This window comes from Ursus americanus, chromosome 2, assembly GCF_024610735.1.
Source record: "Ursus americanus isolate L20-20 chromosome 2, mUrsAme1.1.p, whole genome shotgun sequence".
NCBI classification, from domain to species: Eukaryota; Metazoa; Chordata; class Mammalia; order Carnivora; family Ursidae; genus Ursus; species Ursus americanus.
In genome coordinates, this window is record NC_142128.1 from 69,765,269 (window position 1) to 69,789,678 (window position 24,410).

The following is a 24,410-nucleotide window of genomic DNA, read 5'->3' on the forward strand; positions in this document are numbered from 1 at the left end:
GTACAATGTATGTAGTATAAATTCACCATTTTAACCATTTTAAAATATACATTTCAATGGCATTGAGTGTATTGACAGTGTGTACAACCATCAAACTATTCATCTCCAGAACTTTTTTCATCATCCCAAATTGAAACTCTGTCCCCATTAAACTGTGACTCCCCATTCTACCTCTTCTTGTTGTCCTCCCCCCGCCCCCCCCATCAACACTAGCCTTCTTTCTTTTGATATTCTTTTTTCAGTGAAATTAGGGATGGAGATTTCTATACAGTGTAGTTGCTAAAGCATTGATTTTATTTTTATTTTTATTAAAGATTTTATTGAGAGAGAGAAAGACAGAGATAGTGATAGAGATAGCAAGAGAGAGCACAAGCAGGAAGGAAAGGGATCACAGAGGGAGAGGGAGAAGCAGACTCACCACCAAGCAGGGAGCCTGACATGAGGCTCGATCCCAGGACCCGGGGATCATGACCTGAGCAGAAGCAGATGCTTAACTGACTAAGCCACCCAGGCATCCCTAGAGCATTGATTTTATTGAGAAGAAAGAAGCTTTTAGTTTTTTATACTCCTTGATGCTTTTCCCTTATATATTGAAAGATGACAAAGCTAATTTAATGTTTTGACTTAACAAAATGTCAAATTATTATAGGTGGTTGAAAATATACAATCTATTTTATCAGCTCTCATTACATTTTTAGAGTTATTTCAATATTTTCCCTAACCTATGACCTAAACATGAATTAAAAGTTACTGATACATGAAATACAATTTTGGTTCTAACCATTGTTAAACATAAAATACCCTTATTTTGGTGGGTATTGGGTGGCTTAATTGGTTAAGCGTCCAACTCTTGATTTCAGCTCAGGTCATGACCTCAAGGTTATAAGATTGAGCCCCGCGTTAGGCTCTGGCTCAGTTGGAGTCTACCTGACATTCTCTCACCCTCTCCCTCAGCCCCTACCTGTGTGCCTGCATGTGCACACACATGTGCGGGCATCTGTATGCTTTGTGTTTTCTGTAATGTTAACGGTAATGTTTACCGCAATGTTCACTATGACATCGTGATTTTATATAACTTATTTTCTTTAAGATTAGAAAATATAGGGGCGCCTGGATGGCTCAGTTGGTTGAGCATCTGCCTTTCGTTCAGGTCAGGATTTCATGGTCCTAGGATCGGGCCTCCCATTGGTCTTCCTGCTCTGAGGGGAGCCTGCTTCTCCCTCTCTCTGCCCCTCTGCCCTGCTTGCCTCTTTCTTTGCTCTATCTCAAATAAATAGATACAATCTTAAAAAAAAAAAAGATTAGAAAAATACATTTACTTAAATATCAGGTATCTGCTATAGTAACTAAGAAATAAGCAAATTTTCATCCTTTTATATTTTGCATAAACCATGCTAAAAGCAATAAAAATTTAAGAACACTGTTGACAGAGTGTCAGAAATTAAATGTTGAGTTTTAAATTTTTGTTTAATGAAAACATATTAATGTGATTAAGAACTACTATAGTATATAAAGGATTCTTGACAATGTATCCTGTAAATATTTTGCTACTTTGTAGACTTGAAGCAGAAATAAAAGAGGCACAATTGAAAGCAAAGGAAGAAATGATGCAAGGAATCCAAATTGCAAAAGAAATGGCTCAGCAAGAGCTTTCTTCTCAAAAAGCTGCGTATGAAAGCAAAATAAAAGCACTAGAAGCAGAACTGGTAAAAGGCAGAATTGTTTTTTTTCCTTCCCTGCTCGTGCACCCTAAGTAATGTATTGCCTGTAAAACTGAGTATATCCCTAGAAGGAAACTGGGGGAATATCAAAGATCAGAGAGTCAAAGCCAAGTGAGTCTTGGCCTCCTTTAATTTCACTTTAGAAAGCAAGTGAGTTGTAGACAAATAGCTGTTGGAAGAAGAAGAAAAATAGAGAAGCTTCTGTCATCCACCTACTTGAGCCCTTGGCTCTGTCTGTGGTTTCCTGGTCATCTTGCATTCCCACAACCCATTTTAGAGGAGAGTGCTCTAGAAGGTTTGACTAGTGATGCTTATTTTGAGTTAGATTAGTCAAGCTTAATGAGGTAAAAAAACTACAGGGCAACTTTTCTATTGATGAGTCTATTTCTTATACATTGATTAAAGAAATGAACTCTTGTACATTTTTAATATTGTTTTTGAAAAAACATTGTGCGTTTTTACCCGTTATTTTTTATTATTGTTCTTTAAAGAAAGAAGAAGCTCAAAGGAAGAAAATGCAGGAAATAAATAACCAAAAGGCTAATGACAAAATTGAGGAATTAGAAAAGGCAAAACAGCGGCTTGAACAGGAAATCTATGTCAACAAAAAGCGATTAGAAATGGAGACTTTGGCTACAAAACAGGTAATTTCATTTTGTAAATAGTTGGCTCTATTCTGAGCAACAGCTGGATTTTTCTTTTTCTTTCTTTCTTTTTTTTTTGTAAGAACTTAAGAGGAGAAAGCTGGCTGAATCTGGGTCTCCTGATGAGAAGGGCCCTACTTCTTCTTGTTTTGTTTTTTTTTTTTTCTTCTTTTGGGTGGGTTGAGATCATTTGATTTGATTTGATTTTTTTTTTTTTTTTTTTTTAATGAGAAGGGCTCTTCTTGCCTGAAAGCCTACAACCTGGTAATGCTCACAGCTCTACTCGGACATCATCACACAAACATTTTGAAAGGGACAGAGCTCTTATTTTGAGCTGGCTCCATTACAGTTTTCCCTTTTTATGCCTCCACAACTATCCTGTGATCCTTCAGGCCAAATAATGTAAATGAATGAAATCATGCTAGAGCATAATTGTAGAAGGAAGAAAGGCACAGCTCTCGTACTGGGTCTCATCCTCATGTCAGAATGAAGCATTATCCATTCATAGAAAGTGTGGCCAGCAGGCTACTTGCCTGAGTGACTCCTAAGAGAACTTAAAATAGGGCGTTCATTACCCCAGTCATATGAGCTCAGGCCCTGAAACTTTTGTCATCTCAGTGAGGGCAGAGACATCTTTCAGGATCTGACTCACATTAATCAAGTTCCAAAGACTGAACTGTCAGTATTTTAATATCTTCAGTTACCTTTTTATCAACATTTTTGGGTATTCATTCTCCTTATATTAGCGGTCGTTAAAGTATGGTCTTTAGTCCAGCAACACCAGCATTACTGTCAGAAGTGCGGTTTTAGGCCCCAGAACTCCTAAATCAGAAACTCTGGAAGTAGGGCCCAGATCTATTTAACAAGTCTTGCATGGGATTTTGATAAATACTAAAGTTTGAGCAGCACTGTTTTCATCTCCTCTTTGATTCCTTGTATCTTAACCTCAAAGTTTTATCCTCGAGTAACAATTTCATTTTTCTTTTTTCCAAGTTTTATAGTGAGAGCGTGGGTAGAAGAAAATTCCTCTAGTAACCCCAAAGTTCTGATACTATAATATGGTCATAATATGTAGCTAGTCAATTCTAGGACACAAAGTAGCTAGTGGACCACCTGAGGGAGTTTTAGAAGAAAAAACAGAGCTGTTTAAATCTTGAAAACAGTAGTAATTAATGGGTTGTTATAAGGTCTATTTGTGGCAAATAAGGTTTTTGTGGTATCTTTTAAACTTTATTTGGTCAACAAATGTTCTTGAATGTGGGCTCTTTTGAGCAGTTTTTTCTCTCTCTCCTTTTTTTTTTCATAAAGGTCTTTTTTTTTTTTTTTTTTTTTACTTCCTATCAAGGGGAAGAATAAGATTGATTTATGTCATCAAAAATTCCTGATGACTTTGTTATGGGATCAAATTTAATAAAGATATTTTATAAATTGATTTTTAAAGAAAGGCTTTTTATACTTAGTGAAACATGTAAAATTTGTATGCTTAATAAAATGCATACTATGAAATGAGGTTTAATTATACTGTGTTACCATTATCAATTATAATTTCTCTCTTTGTATATTTTCATGTATGGGTCTCTGTGAATGAATATCAATTAGGCTTTAGAAGACCACAGCATCCGCCATGCAAGAATTCTAGAAGCTTTAGAAACTGAGAAGCAGAAAATAGCTAAAGAAGTACAAATACTGCAGCAAAATCAAAATAATAGAGATAAAACTTTTTTAAGTGAGTATATGATGATTTTAGCAGAAATTTGCTAAAGTTATATATGTTATTTCATATGATACAATTACTAAAATGTTAGAGTTGGTTGCCTTTGTATATTAAAAATGGTTTATTCTGGATGTTGCTGACCTTTTTGCATCTAAATAAATTTGTATGCATGATTGTTTCAGAATATTCAGTTTTTAGAATATTTTAGTTACATAAGCAAATAATAAAATTTCAAGTGTTGCTTTAATGTGTAACATGTTTTTTAAAATGCAATCTTATGCTCATTTTTTTAGGTCTTACGTCTAGGTTGGACTAAGTCATTAGGTACTTCATCTTCTTTTTCTCTTGGATGCTATTTTCTACATTGCTGTATAGAACATGACATGTATTTATTTATTTATTTATAGATTTTATTAATTTATTTGACAGAGAGAGAGACAGCCAGCGAGAGAGGGAACACAAGCAGGGGGAGCGGGAGAGGAAGAAGCAGGCTCCCGGCAGAGCAGGGAACCCCATGTGGGGCTCGATCCCAGGACCCTGGGATCACACTTGATTCGAAGGCAGACGCTTAACGACTGAGCCACCCAGGCACCCCTAGAACATGACATGTTTTTAATGACTTTTTCTTATGGAAAATTTCAAATAAACTATAAAAGTAGAGAGATTAGTACAACAGACTCTTATATACTTATCATCCAACTTCAGCCATTTCTAACGCATGTTCCGTCTTGTTCTGGCTGTACTCAGCCCCCTTGCCTCCCTGGACTGCTGTGAAGTAACTCCGAGACATCGAGACATCGTATCATTTGATCTGTAAATACTTCACTATGTATCTCTGTATTAGATAAGGACTCTCTTTTTCTCTCTCTGCCACTCTTTAAGCATAACCATGATATTGTTATCAAACCTAAAAATATTAATAATAATTTCTTACACTCATCAGATTTTTAGTCTACATTCATATTTCCTGAATTGTGTCAAATTTTTTTTCTATCTTATTTGTTTGAATCAGGGTAACAACATGATTCGCACATTGTGTTTGGTAGATATGCCTTGTTAAGTCTTATTTTATTTTAATTATTATTATTTTTAAAGATTTATTTATTTTTTTTAGAGAGAGAGGGAGAGAGAGTGCCCGTGTGAGTGGGGGCAGGGGGTGGGGTAGACAGAGAGAGAGAATCTCAAGCAGACTCCGAGCTGAACACAGAGCCTGACCTATGACTAGATCTCAGGACCCTGAGATCACAACCTGAGTTGAAATCAAGAGTCAGACATGCTCAATTGACTGAGTCACCCAGGGGCCCCTAAGTCTCTTTTATTTATATTTATTTTTCATTTTTATTAAGTAGACTGCATGTCCAATGTGGGGCTTGAACTCACAACCCTGAGATTGAGAGTCACATGCTCTACCTACTGAGACAGCAAGGTGCCCCCATTTAAAAAAAAAAAAAAGATTGATTGATTGATTGATTGATTTTAGAGCAAGAGCACACGTGGGTGGGGGGAGGGGCAGGGGGAGAAAATGCCCAGGCTGACTCCCTGCTGAGAGCAGAGCCCAAAGCACAGATCCCATGACCCATGAGATCACAACCTGAGGCAAAACCAAGAGTGGGATCCTTAACGGACTGAGCCACCCAGGTGCCTCTTTTTAAGTCTCTTAATCTGTAAATTTTCTTTTCTTTTCTCTCTCTTTCCTCTTGTAATATGCTTATTAAAGAAATCAGATTATTTATCCTGTGGTTTCCCAAATTCTGGATCTTGCTTTTGTATCTCCATGGTGTTGCTCAACAGATTCCTCGGCCCCTATATTCCCCCAAGATGGCAGCCATTTCTTCAGGCCTGTCAGATTCAGATTCAATTTTTTAGCAAGGATACTTGGTAGTTGCATTGTATACTTTCTATAACTTCTCTTTTCAAATAAATCTGAAACTATTAATGCTTGTTATATCTGTTATAAGAGGTAAATAAATACATTTATTAATACATCTTTTTATTCTTCTTAGAGCCTAAAAAGGGGACCAAACAATGAATACTTGATTTTTTTACCGTGTGTATAATGAATTTTTCCCTTTCAAAAAAGTGTTCTAATGGATGATTGGTGATAAGTTTGATATAGAAAATATTTATGATAAAATAATAAAATCTTAATTTTAAATTAGGAAAATGGAATTATGGCCTAAATTATTTCCCTTTTTTGTTTTGATATTCTGAAATATATGTTTGTTTGTTTGTTTGATTTTTCAGGCAAAATAAAAAAGGATTGTGGTTCTATATAAGTAAGGCTGTAGTATGCTTTACCCAATACTTTAAACAAATTAGATATTAAGAAAAATTAAAAAATTTTTTAAAATTAAATTAAATTAAGAAAAATTAAATTAAATTAAGAAAAAATAAATCAGAAAAAGACTTTAAAGATTTTAGAAGACAAAGCATTTTCTTTGGCATTTCCTCTCTTACAAAATCCTTTATCAACTTTCTATATCATTTTCAGTCTTTTGCTGTGCCTCCACAGGTGAAAGACATCATTTTCTATGAAGAATATTTTATTTCAGGCTTGAGGAAAAGTTACTCAAATATTGCCCTTACTTTCTGCAATAGTTAAAACCACTTATTTAAAATCAGTATTTTTTTTTTTCAGGAGTTGTTCTGCCTAGTGATATAAGTCAGGGCTCATATATGTTTTTTGAATCTTCTCTGTGTGTTTTCTACTAGTTCAGACCAATTGGAGCTCCATGAAGCTCTCAATGATGATTCAAGAAGCCAATGCCATCAGCAGCAAATTTAAAAAATGTTATGTTTTTGGCAGGTGAGCAATTTTTTAGCCTAATTATAAAGTAATTCTTTGTTTTAAACTAACTGACCTTCATATGATTACTTTCTAAATTTAGTTTCTGCAAAGACATAGTATCTATATCGCCTGTCTAGGAGAGAATAGTATCAGAATTCCCAGTGTCACATTTGGACTCCCCTTTCACAGCTCACTCTGGAGTAAAAGACTTTCAACAATTAACATACCATACTAACTATATTAAGGATGTTTATAAAATGTACTTATTTTATAAGCAGAATAATTTTAGGTGTTTTAGGAATTTACTAATCTTTTGAGTTGCAAACTTACTAGTATTACATGTTCGGAAAGAAATATACCTAATTAGAATTTGATTTTTAAAATTTTATATAAGAAGCTATTTTTATATAGTATATATTAGACATGATTTTTTACTGTAATAAAAATGCTTAACATTGGAAAGAATTAGTGGACCGAATTTTTATGAAAGTTATTCTAATTCAGAAAACTCTTATAAATGGGTATGTGTGTTTTAGGATAAGCATTTTTCTTTGGTTTTTCTTTCAGACATGATGTATCAGATAAAGGAAGTAGTTCTGAAACTTCTGTTCGGGTTCGTAACCTACAACTAGGGATCTCAACTTTCTGGAGTCTGGAAAAGTTTGAATCTAAGCTTGCAGCAATGAAAGAACTTTACGAGGTTTGGAATATTATTAAAATCTATAAACGTTTTGAAATAAAAAAATGTGCAAGTGATGTGTTCTTAGTAAAGAAAATTTGGCAAATAAAGGAAAAGGCGATTTATATTATCCAAACCAACCAATATTAACAATTATGTATGTTAACTTTACTTTTGCCTGTAGATGGGGTTTTATCAATTTATTTTAATATAGTTATACGTGTAATAGAGAAACTTAGTGCTAAATCTGTTCCCAGTTATAATTGTGTGTTTTCAAAATTTTACATTTAAGCTTAAGAGAAGAAGAAATTTGATAGACATAAAGCACTTTACATCATTTGTAATTATCTTCAATACCTATACTGTACATTTTTACCTAATTACATTTCCCAAAAAGCTGTGCTTTTTGGTGTTACCAATTGTTTTCTATTTTAATAGAACTAAAAATATCCCTGCACATATTGGTTTTTAATATCTAATTTCCTTGTTTTCTCTTTTCTAAAATGGTACCCCAAAATATAATTTTTTAATTACATTTTGATGCTCAATAACAATCACTTGTCAGAAATATTGCCATTTACCAATGCTACCAGTTTGTTTTAATTTATGTTATTAATACTTAGTGAATCTGAGGATTTGACTCTTTGTTTCCTTATAGGTAAAGTATGTGCTCATGTTCTTTGAATTTTACTCACACATTTGAAATATGGGTAATGAACTAATATGTCTATAAAAGTTCTAACATATCTTGATAGTAAACCTTTATTTTATATTTATAATAATTTTTTTCCCAATTACATTGACTTTTTTCTTGGTTTTATTTTGTTATATAGACATTTTAAATCTGGTGTATTTGAATCTATCTATTAATCTGGAGATGCTGCTACTGAAATATTGTCCGTTTCTCTGTTTACTTTTAATTTTTTGTAAACATTTGTTATAGTATATTGTGAGAGGTATGGATGTAAAGGTAATTTTTCTCCATATGATTATCTTAGTATCCCTAAAGCATTTAATAAATAGGTGCAATAGGTATTAAATTGTTGCTACCATTTGTTAAATATCTCACCTTTAAATAATGTGACTCTATATGGAATTATATTCTGTACTACTTAGATAATAACAGTAATGGAGATATTATATGTAAAAACTTACAGGATGCTGCCAAATTATATCCATAATGTTTGATTCGTGTAATGGAAAAATGAAAAAAAACTGAATCGTTAATCTAGAAAATAACAAAATAAAACAAAGGAAAGCAAATGAAGGAATGATTACAAATTAAAGCAATAATTAATAAATTAGAAATTAAACTCAAGCTCTGGTTCTTTAAAAAGATGAAACATATGATTTTCAGAATGGGCAATGGCATTTATACAAAGATAACAAGAGCATTTAAAAATTATTTTACATGTAAAACTTTACACTAATAAATTTGATAATTTTCTAGAGAAAAAAGACTTTCTAGAAAAAGATCAATTATGAAAGTTAACCTAATGGGTGAATAACCATGCGATAAATTGAAAAGTTTGTCAACAAATTGGTCTTAACAAGAAAAAAAAAAAACTGTAAAGGAAAGGTGCCTGGTCCTAATCAGTTTTATGGGGAAACTTTTTTAAACCACCAAAGAACAGAGGTGCCTGGCTGGCTCAGTCGGTAGAGCATGAGACGATTGATCTCAGGGTCGAGTTCAAGCCCCATGTTGGGTGTAGAACTTACTTAAAATAAATAAATAAATAAAAAAGAACAGATAAATATGATTGTGTTTCAACTCTTCTGGCACATAGCAAAGGATAGAAAGTGTCACAGTTATGATGCTAGAATAACTGATTAAAATTAAACCAAACAAAACCACAAAAACTGAAAAGATGATTCAGAAGAAAATTACAAACTAATAACCTTCATATGAACATAGCTATAAAAATCCTGAAAAAAATGTCAGTAAATCGGGGTGCCTGGGTGGTACAGTTGGTGAAGCATCCAACTCTCTGTTTTGGCTCAGGTCCTGATCTCAAGGTTGTGAGATCAAGCTCTGCTCTCAGCACAGAGTCTGCTTAGGATTCTCTCTCCCTCTCTCTTTGCCCCTCCCCCCTGCATGTTCTCTCTCTCTCTCTTTCTCTCTCTCTCACCAATAAATACATAAATCTTTAAAAAAAAAAGTTAGTAAATCAAACCCAAAGGTATACTCAAAGAATACTTATACCATGATCAAGTAGGGTTAATTCCAAGAATGCAAGGTATATTATTCATAACAGGAAATCCAAAAAGACTGAAAGGAACTCACATTGTTTATCTCTAAATGATGGGTTTGTCAGTGATTATATTTTTGTATGTTTATACATATTAATAATTTCCAAATTTCCTACAATGAATGTGGATTGCTTTTGTAATTAGAGCACAAAAAAACTGTATTGAAGTCATTTGATCATTCTTGCCTTGTCATATACATTAAAATGTATATTTCAACTGTTGATGAAATAGTCTTTGATTATTTTTCTATATAATTATACTATTTCTGGATCAAGCTCTCTCTATATATAGTATTTTGCTTGAACTTTAATTAATATTACTTTAAATACTTAAAAATTCAGATTATTATCATGATTAATATATTCAACCAGGGAATGATTGAATCTTAATGTTGTCAGATTATTCTTTTATTTTTCTACTGAGGATTTATCTTTTTTTTTTTTAAAGATTTTATTTATTTATTTGACAGAGAGAGAGACAGCTAGCGAGAGAGGGAACACAAGCAGGGGGAGTGGGAGTGGAAGAAGCAGGCTCCCAGTGGAGCAGAGAGCCCAATGCGGGGCTCTATCCCAGGACCCTGGGATCAGGCCCTGAGCTGAAGGCAGATACTTAATGACTAAGCCACCCAGGCACCCCAGGATTTATCTTTTTGGTTTTTACTGTCTTCTAAATCCCAAGTTTATGTTTTTGAATCATTTAATGATGTCTGTGCTTCCATTAGTAGAGCTCTTTTAATACAATTTCTAGCATCATGTGCTTGATTTTTTGTTTTGTCAGGAATGCAGTATTTTTAAGATTTATTTATTAGCGTGCAAGTGGGGGGACGGGCACAGGGAGAAGGAGAGAGAGAATCCTCAAGCAGACTCCCTGCTGAACACAGAGCCCAGTGCAGGGCTCAATCCCAGGCCCCTGAGATCATGACCTGACCTGAAATGAAGAGTTGGACGCCTAACCGACTGAACCACCCAGGCACCCCAGTTGCTAAACATTTTTTAACCCAAATTAATAGAAACCATATATTTTATTTTTCTTAGAGCAATAACAGTAACAAGAGTGAAGATGTCTTTTGTGATCCTGAAGATGAATGGGAACCTGACATTACAAATGCACCAGTTTCTTCCTTTTCTAGAAGGAGGTAAAGACATTTTGTTATTGTTTTTTTTTTTTATGGGTATATGTATATGTATCATTTCCTTATTTTAAAAGAACTATCTATTGTCATAATGGATATGTCTGTGCAGGGAACCCAGTAATATAAGAGAAATAGTATGTTACTGATTAAATTACAGCACTTGGGGCATTAAATTGTTTATCAGTCAGTTAGAATAGGAACAAAAATGGTCAGCATCTCACCAGATAAGTCTTAAGAGCGACTTAGAATAGCATAAATCTAATTTCCTATAAAAATGAATAGTGTTTATTACTTTTAAATTACCTTTTTCAAGAACTTGGCATATTCTATGATATTTTATTGCAAGTTATAGAACTTTAAATGCTGTCAAGTTAGTTTGAGCACCACAGAAGAATAAATCAGGGTGATTGAGAACTTCTGTATATAATGCTGCTTATTAACTAAAAGCAGAAAAGACTTCCACGGTGAATAGATGCTTTTCAAGGAAAGACTAGTTCTGTTTAGACGTCAGATGCTTAGATAACAGAGGGGCAGAATGGTATAATAGAAAGGCCTTGATCTTGGAACCAATTTAGCTGCTTAGTTTGGTTTTTAAACAAAGACTTCTTTTTAAATAAATACTTCTTCATTTGGTTTTGAAACAAGGCTACTGTCTGCTATGTCTTGAGGATACAAAGATGAATAAAAAATACTCTCTGTCCTCAAATACCAGGAATTGAAGAAACTAGAAGAACAGTTGATAGAGACCCAAAATTGGGTCAGGCAGAAGGACTGGAGAGGGAAGTCCGATTTTATACATATTCAAGAAGAAGAATCAATAAGGACTTGGTTAGCTGTGGGGTTGAGGGTGATAAAGGACTTGGGGGGGGGTGAATCCCAGTCTAACAAGGGTGAGTGGCTGAAGGAAGGTGGTGTTCCCTGAGGCGGAGGGTCAGATGAGTTTATTTTTGAACACGATGAGTTTGAGATACCCAGGGAGCATCCAAGTGTATATGTTCACGTCTAGAACTTGGGAGGAGGGATTTGGGAATTTTCAGGATGTAAGAGTCGGTGGCATTCGTCCATCCAACAGAACCATCATCATTGTCAAGAACACTGACCGAGTGCTTGCTAAGTATTATTTCATGTAGTTCTTACAGAACTATGAGGTTAGTGCTGTCGTTACCCACCTTTTACAGATGAAGAGGCTGGGGATTTAAAGAGGTTAAGTTGTCCAAACTCACAGAGCTGATAAAGGAAGAGCTGGCACTCAAATCCAGGTTTGAGTGACTCTAAAGGTCCTGATTTTCTTGACCGCTGTGCCATATTGCCTCTCTGTTGCATATGAAAGAACAGAATCTTCCTGGTTAAATCATTTTTTTTTCCACTTTATCATCTTCAGCTGCAGCTCAGAATCCATTTGGGTTTCCAGACCTTTTCAGGCCCTTCTTGATTTTGAACATGCTTATTTTAAACTCATTTATAAAATTTCAAAGAGATGGAACTACTTTAAAGAGACTTCTCCCTCCTATTACTTCTGTTCTATTTGCTACATGGTAACTCAGCTACAGTAAGAAACAGCCAAGAACTAATAACCAATACATGTTATCTTATATGTTATATACATAACAGCTGGGTATTTCAAGCTGAAAGAAATACAAAACATGTCCTTTAAACAAATTCTGAGTTCCTTGAGCATAGGATACATATCTGTATCCCCTACAATGTACTGTAATAAAAAAGTCACAGGCTCATGTCAGAGTCCTGGGTTCTAACTTTTTTCATTAAGTTTTTTATTTTAATTCCAGTATAGTTACCATACAGTATTGCATTAGTTTCCAATGTATAATAGAGTGAGTTATGCCGAGTGTAGCCATGGGCAAGTGACATCACATCTTTAGGCTTCAGTTTTCTATAAGATGGAGACAGTAATACATACCTATTCTAAAGAGCCTGTTGCTAAGTTTAAGGGAGGTCATATATAAAAACAATTGCTTCTCCTGCTACTTCTACTATGACCACCATGGGATGATGATGATGTTGTGAAGTAATTGTAAAGATTAGAGATCAAGTATGTAGAACTCCAGGGGCGCCTGGGTGGCGCAGTTGTTAAGCGTCTGCCTACGGCTCAGGGCGTGATCCCGGCGTTATGGGATCGAGCCCCACATCAGGCTCCTCCACTATGAGCCTGCTTCTTCCTCTCCCACTCCCCCTGCTTGTGTTCCCTCTCTAGCTGGCTGTCTCTATCTCTGTCAAATAAATAAATAAAATATTAAAAAAAAAAAAAGTATGTAGAACTCCCACTACAGTGGATAGGTGTTGAATAAATGGCAACTCGTATTATTGGGTGCTTCTATATACTAAGTAAGATTAAATCTTGGAATATAGAGATAATAATATTTCCGATTTAATACCAATTAACAGATAGTGATATCTTCAGGTGATTTTTCTTGAGGACTTCAAAACAGTGTTGGGTTCTCCAAAATGAGTTAAAGATGGCCCTTGGGGGAAATTGGACAGAAGGGTTTGGGGTACTTAAGCTAACCTGGAGTAACATAAGCCTCCCAAAAATTCAGACCAGAACTGCAAATTCATCAGAGGGTGATTTATAAATCCCTTTAGATTTTATAATACTGGTTTCTTATTATATTTTATTATAAACAGATACAAATTTGGTGTACTTAGAATTATGGGTCACAGTATTAGCGTTAATAATTAATGAATATTAGTGAGTGATGGGATGAGTTATTTCACTCATGAAGGGGATTAAGAGTACACTTATCGTGATAAGCACTGAGCAATATATAGAATTGTTGAATCACTATATTGTACACCTGAAACTAATATAACACACTATATGTTAATTATACTTGGATTTTAAAAATTAATTAAAAATAAATAAATAATGAGCATAAAAATGTTAGCTTATTAAAAGTTGTTGATTTACATCTTATTTTCTGCTAACTTCTAGGTTAATAACTAGGGGACCAACAGAAGTTTAAATTATTACCAAAAAATTAAAACTTCTTTTGCTATTTTTTAGTATGTTAAAATTAGATGTTTTCATTTGGTAGAGTTTTTTTTTTGAGAACTTCTATAATTTGAAAGTATATAGATATTTTTTAAATGAATTGCTCTTGGTCAGAGACATTGTATATGAAGTTTCAGCCTTGTAAGAATGTTTATGACAGAATTGCAAACTCTAAGAATGCCCGCAGGTAATGGAAACACTGACAGATTCTTAGTTATGGAACCGCTACCGGGCAACGACACGCCCTAGCCGCTCTGCGATGAACTAGACTGGTTTGGCTGCCTATAAATTTTGAAACGTCCTGTGGACAGTTAAAAGTAAAATTTCCCCAGAGGTTAAGTAAAAATTCTTTGAAAGGAATGTGACAAGCATTTTACTTGAGTTTAAACATTGTTTAACTGTGATAGTGTTAGAAGAATAAGGTTTCCTAGTTTAGACTTACTGTAATAATATACCCTTCCCTTTCATTCCTAAGTACAAAAACCTGTTAGCTTTGACAATTGATATTTCTTCTTCCTATTATCAGTCCTATTGAGAGTTGATATTTCCTCTCCCTGTTATCAGTCATATTTCTGTGTTTTTCTTGTAGGAATTCATGGGGAAAAATATGTTTGAAACATTTAGATGACTACAGATGGAGTACATTTGGGTTTAACGATCTTTTCAACAAGTAGTATTTTTCTTTGAACGGCCAACAGTATTAGAGTTCCGTTAGGAAAAAGACTTCAAAGGATCCCCTAGATCCAGATCCGGGTCACAGCTCGAGGAGCTTCTCCATACAATAAGGGCTGGAGTTGGAGTTTAGAAAATTGTCGATGAATGGCATTCTGGAAGTAGGCTGCTTTTTCCAGTAGCAGTTAGGAAGAACGAGTAACAGCTAGACAGCCAGTGACACTCCAGGCAGAGATCTGAGTGGTTTTATAGGCTGGGGGAAAAGAGGCCCCAGAAAGGGCGAGTGAAGATAGAGTCATTCCCTCCATTTGTGTTGCCACTACACTTCACGGGTGTCCTACTTTTCACACTGTGTAGCAAGTGTTTACTTGAGTGTTTATTTACCTAGATCATTTCCTTGTTTAGAATCCTTCCCAGGATATTCTCAGGATAAATACAAGCTTCCTTAATTGGCATCCAGGGTCAGCCTCAGGCTGGAGCCTGCACACCCCCCAGCTTCCCCCCTTGCTCCTCTCCCCCATCATAGACCGCAGTCCTTCTGAACCTTGCTCAGTCCTTGCATGCGCCATACTCTTATCACCGGGTCTTCCCACATCCTGGAGGTGTTTCTGAACCACTGTTCCCTCCTTCCCAAGCCTGCCTCCCCGTTTGGCTAACTCCTGTGCATCCTTTACTGTCGTTGTTCCAGGAGGCCCTCCCAACTCCTTGGGCCAGGTCAAGTTTCCTCTCCAGCAAAGCATGCTCTGCTTTCGTGACACATCACTTTATTGTAATTATTTGCCTAATTTCTCTCTTTTCCTATGGACCTTAAGTTCAGTGAGCCCAGAGACCATGTTTCCTGTGTTTGACACACACCTGCATACCAATTTTCTTTAGAGAATTGAGAATATTCTATTTTTTTAAGATTTTATTTATTTATTTGAGAGAGAGCAGGAGAGAGAGCACAAGCAGTAGGGAGGGGCAGAGGGAGAGGGAGAAGCAGGCTAACCGCTGAGCAGGGAACCCGATGAGGGACTCAAACCCAGAACCCTGGGATCATGACCTGGGCCGAAGGCAGATGCTTAACTGACTGAGCCATGGGTGCCCCAAGAATATTCTTTTTTTTTTTTTTAAAGATTTATTTATTTATTTATTTATTTATTAGAGAGAGAGAGAGTGCATGAGTTGGGGGAAGGGCAGAGAGAGAGGGAGAAACAGACTCTTCGCTGAGCAGGGAGCCCGATACAAGGCTCGATCCTAGGATCCTGAGATCATGACCTGAGCTGAAGGCAGCCAGTTAACAGACTGAGCCACCCAGGTGCCCCAAGAATATTCTTAATATTATTATTCCATGTAGTTTATAACCATTAATCTTATGGTTTATCTTTTTTTAGGAGCAGGAGCTTGATGAAGAATAGAAGAATTTCTGGTTGTTTACATGATATACAAGCCCACCCACTGCAGAATTTGCATTCTTCCCATTCATCAGGTATTTTTTTCCTCAAATTTTCTTATATACTGAGAAAAGCGTCAAGTTCTGGCTCAATTACTACCTTGTTTCATGTTCTTATGCAAATCATTTTCTCTTCTACAAGTTTCCATTTTCCTTATAAAATGAAGGGGGTGGCTGGGTGGCCCTTTCCATGTCTAAAATTTTGTGCTATGTGATTTATTTCAAAGCCTTTTAGTAGAGTAGCTAATTCCAATGTGAAAGAAAACATTTAAAAGAAAAAAAACTATAGAATTTTTCCAGTCATAATTATTTTACATGAATATGGATTACAACATTAATTTTCCTATCGAGGAGGAAATATACACTATATTATATATATATATGTACACACACACTATACACACACACACACGTATATACACCATATATACACACACACACACACACACACACACATATACACCATAAATATATATATATACACATACACACACACACATATACACCATATATATATATATGCACACACACACACACACATACACCATAAATATATATATATACACATACACACACACACATATACACCATATATATATATACACACACACACACACACCATAAATATATGTATATACACATACACACACACACACATATACACCATATATATATACACACACACACACATATACACCATATATATATACACACACACACATACACCATAAATATATATATATATACACATACACACACACATATACACCATATATATATATACACACACACACACACATACACCATAAATATATATATATACACATACACACACACATATACACCATATATATATATACACACACACACACCCCATAAATATATATATATATACACATACACACACACATATACACCATATATATATATATATACACACATACACCCCATAAATATATATATACACATACACACACACACACATACACCATATATATATATACACACACACACACACACATACACCATAAATATATACACACACACACACACACACACACACACACACATATACACCATATATATATATATACACACACACACACCCCATAAATATATATATATACACACACACACACACACACATATACACCATATATATATATACACACACACACACACACACACACATACACCATAAATATATATATATATACACATACACACACACACATATACACCATATATATATATACACACACACACACACATACACCATAAATATATATATACACATACACATATACACCATATATATATATACACACACACACACACCATAAATATATATATATACACACACACACACACATATACACCATAAATATATATATATACACATACACACACACACATATACACCATATATATATACACACACACATACACCATAAATATATATATATACACATACACACACACATATACACCATATATATATATATACACACACACACACCCCATAAATATATATATATACACATACACACACACACACATATACACCATATATATATATACACACACACACACACACACACACCATAAATATACACACACACACACACACACACACACACACCCCGTAATTTTGCATGGGCTGCTAGCTCCCTATAGTAATTTAAATGCCTACCAGGTGGCAGTGGATCACTACACAGCAACAAAGGACAAACGACTGCTTCACTCAACAACCTGGATGAATCCCAAGAACATCATATGGAGTGAAAGCAACCAGATAATAAGTACACACTGTATGATTATATTTCCGTGAAGCTGAAGAACAGGCAAAACTAATGTATGGTGACAGAAGCCAGAGTAGTTCAGAATGGAACAATGCTCAAGGGGAAACCTTTGGAATGCCGTTGAGGACACCTCGTACACGTTGATCTAAGTGGGGACGTACACACGTCAAAACAACAAGCTGTATACTTCAGACGTGCACACTTTACAGACCATATCCCTTAGTAGACGAGAAGTTAAAGTTAATGTGTAATGTAATAATCTATTTGATAGAGACATTAATGGAATACAAGTAGTCCTGAAAGAAATTCTATCTCGTCTTGACTTTAAAATAAAGAAATTAGGTTTCTTTCTTTTTAATCACAAAATTACCTTTTAGGAAGTTAATTACTTGTTTAATTTAAGAGAAAACAAAATAAGCTGTAGGCTTTTTGTTTACCAGCACAATAAAAGGCTATATACCTGTGGTATCAAGTTGTTTATTCAGTATTATTTGAGAGTAAGATGTTTTACAAAAGTAATTTTTCCAGGTAAATTAAAGCTGTCTTTTTAAGGGCCGTATTTAAAAATTAAATAAAATATCAGGGGCCTTTGCTTGTTTGCAGTTTTCAAAGAGGGAAACAGAAACCCACATGTGCCCTTAGTATGAACCTGCCCAGGCAGGCACGGGACCACGGACAGTGCATTTTGCAGCTCGGGGAAGTTGAGCCAGTGTCCTAACTTCTCACCTTAAGTGTTGTATTTTTAAACTAGAGTTTTACAGCTTTTTAAAAGGTTGATGCTGGATTTTAGAATGCATTGACATCATTATCTTCTTAAAGAATATATCATTATCTTCTTAAACAAAGAGTAAACAAAATGGTGACTGGAATATCATCATCATCATCATCCTGATACTATTACCCTACAGTGGTAGAGCTTTTCTTTTTTCTCTTCCCAAATCAAATTCTTATCTTTGGTCTAGACTCTTTTTTAAAAATGCTTTTTATTTTCTTTTGTTTTTTAAGTAAACTCTACCCCGAATATGGGGTTCAAACTCACGACCCCGAGATCAAGAGTCACTTGCTCTACTGACTGAGCCAGCCAAGCTCCCCTGTCTTAGACTCTTAATAGTCCCCACCCTTTGCCTTTATTCTACCTTCCTTTTAGTTTGCTGTTTAATCACCTATGAACTAGACCAAAAAATAAGCTTGTTTATTAAATAAGAATCATTATACTCATGAGTTAGCATTCCAGTATAAAGTTATTTCCAGAGGCTCCAAATGAGCTCTTCAAAGTATTTCCATTTACTTCCGGTTTGGCCAGTGCTTAGAAAATTATGCTGAAAGTCTGTCTCCCAGAGATGTGATATATTAACTGTACATAATCATTGGCTTTAGTCTATTTTGATTAGAGTATGCCTAGAGAAGAAACTAGTATAAAGTAGAGCTACAGAGACATTCCTTTTAATATAGTTTGCTTTAGTATTGCCTACACTTCCAGCTTATGAATTAATTAAATTAACTTTATTTATATTATATTTGTATTTATTATATTTATTCTATTTTTCATGTAACTGCCATTGTTTTCAGAGTTTCTAATTCGGAGTTTCTTAGGTGTCCCCAAAAAGTAAGTAAGGAAGGAGATTAAACCAATGGTTGCTTAATTTATTTGCATTGTCTGTTGTTTGTATTGTGGTTGAGAAACTACCAACCTATGGCTTGATTCCGATGAAAGATTAATTGACTCCTTTACAGAATTGTGTTTTCACTTTGGCTTATAAAAATAAGAATGCATTGAAATAAGAATAGCCTACTTTGAATTTACTGATGAACGAGTCTATAATATGCTTGCATTAATACATTTGTTTGAAAGTATTGTGCCTGAAAAGTCGGCTTACGATGGCTATTTTCTACTGATACAGGCATACTGGAGAAATCAAGCGCTATTTACTCAAGTTCAGCAGAATCTTTTCTTCCTGGAATTTGCAAAGAATTGATTGGGTCATCCTTAGATTTTCTTGGACAGAGTTATGATGAAGAAAAAACCATGGCAGACAGCCTGATTAATAATTTTCTTAAAATTTGTCACGGGCTATTTGCCATTTCCAAAGCTCATGAGGAACAAGATGAAGAAAGTCAAGATAACTGTAAGCAACCTTACTGATTTTATTAACTTATGGGAATGATTATTTTCTGCACATTACGTTTTCTTTTGAATGACTGTCACCTTTCACATGCATTTTCTGACTATGCTAAAATGTTTTAATGGTGATCATATATGAGTTCTTTTATCTGGAGATTATTTCTTCCAGTAATTTTCCTCCTTCTTTCAAAGTGTTCTCTTCTGATCGAGCAACGCAGTCACTGACTATCCAGGTCACATGTGCTTTTGAGCAGCTCGTGGTGCTAATCAAACACTGGCTGAATGATATTGGGCCTTGCGCCAGCACAGCAAGACTTGAAGATGAATTGAGACAAGAGGTTAAAAAACTAGGAGGCTACTTACAGTTATTTTTGCAGGTAACTTGATTTGCTGATCATCATTTGAAGAATTCATTTATTCATAAAGTATTTATTGACCTATTGTCTGCATCTTTCCCAAAATTAGATCTGTAGGATTTTCAGAAGTGATTTCTGTATTGCAATTCTGAAAATCTGGTTTTCTATAATTGTTTATTGTTTTATGGCCTCTGTGCCAGGCACTCAGAGTTCTCAGTGATTTACAAATATTAACTCATTTAATTCTTGTAACAACTTCAGAAGTGAGTACTGTTATTAATCACCATTTTATAAGTGAAGAAAGGGAGGTACAGGATATGTAGCCTATCCAATGTTACATACATAATCAGTAAGCGATAGAGTTAGGACTTGAACCCAGGCAGTCTTGGGCCCAGAGTTCATGCTCTTTACTACGTATTCTGTGCTAGTCCTCAATAATGGCTATGGGGAAGAAGGCAAAGTCTTGCTCTGGTTATGTATTGGGTTTCAGCTTATGCTGAATTAGTCACAAACCTGGTGATGTACAGGGAAGGAAAATAATTTTTTTTTCTGTTTACCTTATATCAAGCGAGATTAGACTTGGCTCTGAAGAAGAAATAAGCTGAAAGCTTACTCTCTGTCATATAAAATCTAGAAATAGGCATGGTGGCTCTGCTCCACTCCTTGAGATCCAAGCACCTTTCAGTACATCCCTTTACCAAGCCTAAAGCATGGCCCTTTATTTCATGGTCCACCATAGTGGTGGAGCTCTGTCTGAGTTCAGTGTGGCAGGATGGAACAAGTGACAAAAAAGAGAAGGGACAAACTTCTTTTAAGCGAAGTTTCTGGAAATTTCCATATGACATTTCTCTCTAAATATTTTTGGCCAGAACTTCATCACATGACCATATCTAGCTACAAGTATTATTGGGAAATGTACTTTTTATTCTGGACAGCTATGTACCTAGTGGAAAGTCAAGGATTCTATTACTTCAGAAGAAGTGGGGAATTTGATATTGGATAATACCTAGTCATCCACCATTTCAGTGAAGTCCTCCGTAAGAATTCTTTGAATAGGGCACCTGGGTGGCTGAGTCGGTTAAGCATCCAGCTCTCGATTTCGGCTCAGGTCATGATCTCAGGGTCACGATGTCAAGCCTTGCGTCAGGCTCTGCGTTTAGTGTGGAGTCTCCTTAGGATTTTCTCTCTCGCTCTCCCTCTGCCCTTCCCCTGCTTGTGCATGCATGCACTCTTTAAATAAATAAAATATATATATATTTTAAAGATTTTATTTATTTATGTGACAGAGAGACAGCCAGCGAGAGAGGGAATATAGCAGGGGAGTGGGAGAGGAAGAAGCAGGCTCCCAGCAGAGGAGCCCGATCGGGGGCTCGATCCCAGAACGCCGGGATCACGCCTGAGCCAAAAGCAGACGCTTAACAACTGAGCCACCCAGGCACCCCTAAATAAATAAAATCTTAAAAAAAAAAAAAGAATTCCTTGAATATATGAGAGGAGCAGATATGAAAATACCAAAAGGGATAGGTCTCGTTTTTTAAAATGGGTGACTTGGTTTCATAACAAAATGTTCCAGAATGTTTGAACAAATCTTATGTTATTGTGCCCACCGAGAGACTTTCTACACTGTATTATTGTAGTAGAGGTTAGTTGTATCAAAACCTCCTGAGTGGGCTATTTACTTGATAGGCTTTGGAAATGTTTGTTTGGTTGAGTAATCTAGTCAAATTGAAATCAAATGTTTATTTTTTATTGTCCCTTATTCTTCCCTAGGAGGTCTTTCTGGGTCTGCCCTGACTCGGTTAGGCATTTCTCTTGTTTTTCTGATAACTCTGTACTTCACCTATCTTTTAATATAACATATTTATAAGCCTACACACCTCAATGGGCAGTAAGCTTTGGGCAGTTAGAGGGGCTTAGGTGTCCTTTTTAACAAGGACTCATCATATGATAGACGCTCGGTTGGATACTTGTTATTGGGTTAATTATAAGTTCATACTGGATGAAGGATCACTTTGGACATAAGCAGTGAGGAAGCAGAATGACCCTAGGACAGAGAGGTGGGCTGCAAACAGGTATGGGCGAAGGGATAGATGAAGGAAATGCTCTGATAGCTTAGAGCCATGAGAATGAGAGGGAAGGCTGACCAGAGAGCAAAGCTGGGGAGCCAAAACTGAGGGTGCGACTTATGCTTGAGCCTCGAGAAGGAAGCTAGTTGAAGGGTTATGGTGGAAAAGAGAATATGAGATATACTTAGTTGGCTCTTAGGTTTCAGAGGCAGTTCAGGAACAGAAAAAACCCCAAAACCCACCGTTGGCATTTAGAAATCCAGTGTTTGAACCCATGCTAAATTAGTTCTATGTCCTTTGGCAAATTGCTTAGCTTTTTAAGTCTCCCCGCTTTCTCACTGGGAAAATAACAATAACAGTGCCTATCTGGCAAGGTTACTATGAGGATCAGATGGGCGGACGTTATAAGAAAGTACCTATTAGTGTAATTGGTATGCAGTTTCTTTCCTTCTTTTCATTCTCTAGGAAGAACACTTTGAACTTAACTTAGGGGTTGCAACCTATAGCGCTATGGGAAATGCTTTATGTAAGGAGTCCAGGATGGAGAGAACAGGTGACTTGAAAGGGAGATTAGACCAAGCACAGGAGAGACTTACGTTAAACTGGCAAAACTGAATTTAGTGACTACACTTCCTACCTAAGTGTGGTTTGAGAATTCTTACCTTTGTAGCAGTATTACAAGCATGGTCCAGAAAGCAAGCGAAGAGACGTGTTCTGAAGAATCACTACAGTTGGCAGGTAACAGAAAGAAAAGCTCGGGGGGCACCTCCACATTCCTCTTGGGTGTGTGTCCTCCGGTGTGAAGCCTTTTGTTTGAAGGGTGGTTTTTCCCCCTTTCGCTTCCCTTTCCTTTTCCTTCTCCCCTAATGAGAGAAAGTATCTTTATCAACCATCTGTCAGATGGCTACTAGGACAGGAAAAGTTCAAAGGCAAAAAAGAACCACCATTTTGTTCCCTTTTTTGGTGTGGGGGGTTTCACTTACCGCTTCTCTCTTCTATCAAGTCAACTGCATATTTGTCTTATGTCTCCTATTAGCGTGTAAGGTCTTTGAGGGTAGAGGCTATATCTTAGTCGTTTTATCATCGCTAGTAGCTAGAGGATTGCGTGTTTTCTGATTCCGACTGAGACTCTTACAAAGCGTAGTCACTATATCAATGAATGCAGAATTTGTTTTCTTCAAATTGCTTTTCTTGTCTTCTCTTTACTTCTGTTTGTAATCTCATGTATCCATTTTTGTTTTATAGGGATGTTGTTCAGATATCTCATCAATGGTAAAAGAGGCTCAAAAGAAAATAATCCAAATTGTACAACAAGCCGTAAAGTATGTGGGACAGTTAGCAATTCTTAAAGGGGGCAAGCTGCATTTTCTGGAAAATAGTAGCAACAAGGCTGCCAGTGTTCAGGTAATTTGGTAGTATTAGTTTTGAAAGACTTCATTTGAGGCAACAGTAGACTTCTGATAATAGTATCATGAAACATGATAAGTTGTTTTTATTTTAAGATAGTTCATACTTTTTATAGTTTAGCAACATGATTTAAAACTGTTTCAATCTAAGTTGGTTAAATGTACTGGATACTTCTGGAATCCTCACTTTGACTTTTGGATCTTTGCTTTGATGATAGGTACCTACTCTGGAGGGTTTGCTCAGCCAATCAACACATGAAGAACTCTATAATTCTAGAAAATTTGTATTTGCTTCCTTTAAGTATTCATGCCATTGAAAATATAGTATTATATTCGAATGTTACTGTGTTCTAGCTACGCAGTGTCTTGTCTAAGATGACATTCTTTTTTTTTTTTAATTTAAATTTTATTTAGTTACCATATGGTGCAATATTGGTTTCTGGAGTAGAACTCAGTGGTTCGTTACTTACCTACAACACCCAGTGTTCATCACAACAAGCACTCTCCTTAATACCCATCACCCATCTAGCCCATCCCCCACCCACCTCCCTCAGACAGACATTCTTTATTATGTGTTATGTGTGGAATGCTAAATTACAGATTTGCTACTTTTCTT

General features: G+C 35.7%; 1 protein-coding gene across 2 annotated transcripts in view; it reads left to right on the top strand.

The window, feature by feature from the left end:
* Positions 1–24,410, top strand: part of KIF14 (kinesin family member 14) — a 55,870-nt gene that overhangs the window by 23,813 nt on the left and 7,647 nt on the right. For both annotated transcript variants that reach the window (XM_045787719.2, XM_045787718.2), the window contains exons 17-26: positions 1,559–1,706; positions 2,213–2,365; positions 3,965–4,091; positions 6,792–6,885; positions 7,435–7,567; positions 10,831–10,931; positions 15,984–16,078; positions 19,746–19,970; positions 20,159–20,343; positions 23,634–23,792. In XM_045787719.2, coding sequence (XP_045643675.2) covers positions 1,559–1,706; positions 2,213–2,365; positions 3,965–4,091; positions 6,792–6,885; positions 7,435–7,567; positions 10,831–10,931; positions 15,984–16,078; positions 19,746–19,970; positions 20,159–20,343; positions 23,634–23,792 — 1,420 coding nt within the window. The remainder of the gene's footprint in view (positions 1–1,558; positions 1,707–2,212; positions 2,366–3,964; positions 4,092–6,791; positions 6,886–7,434; positions 7,568–10,830; positions 10,932–15,983; positions 16,079–19,745; positions 19,971–20,158; positions 20,344–23,633; positions 23,793–24,410) is intronic.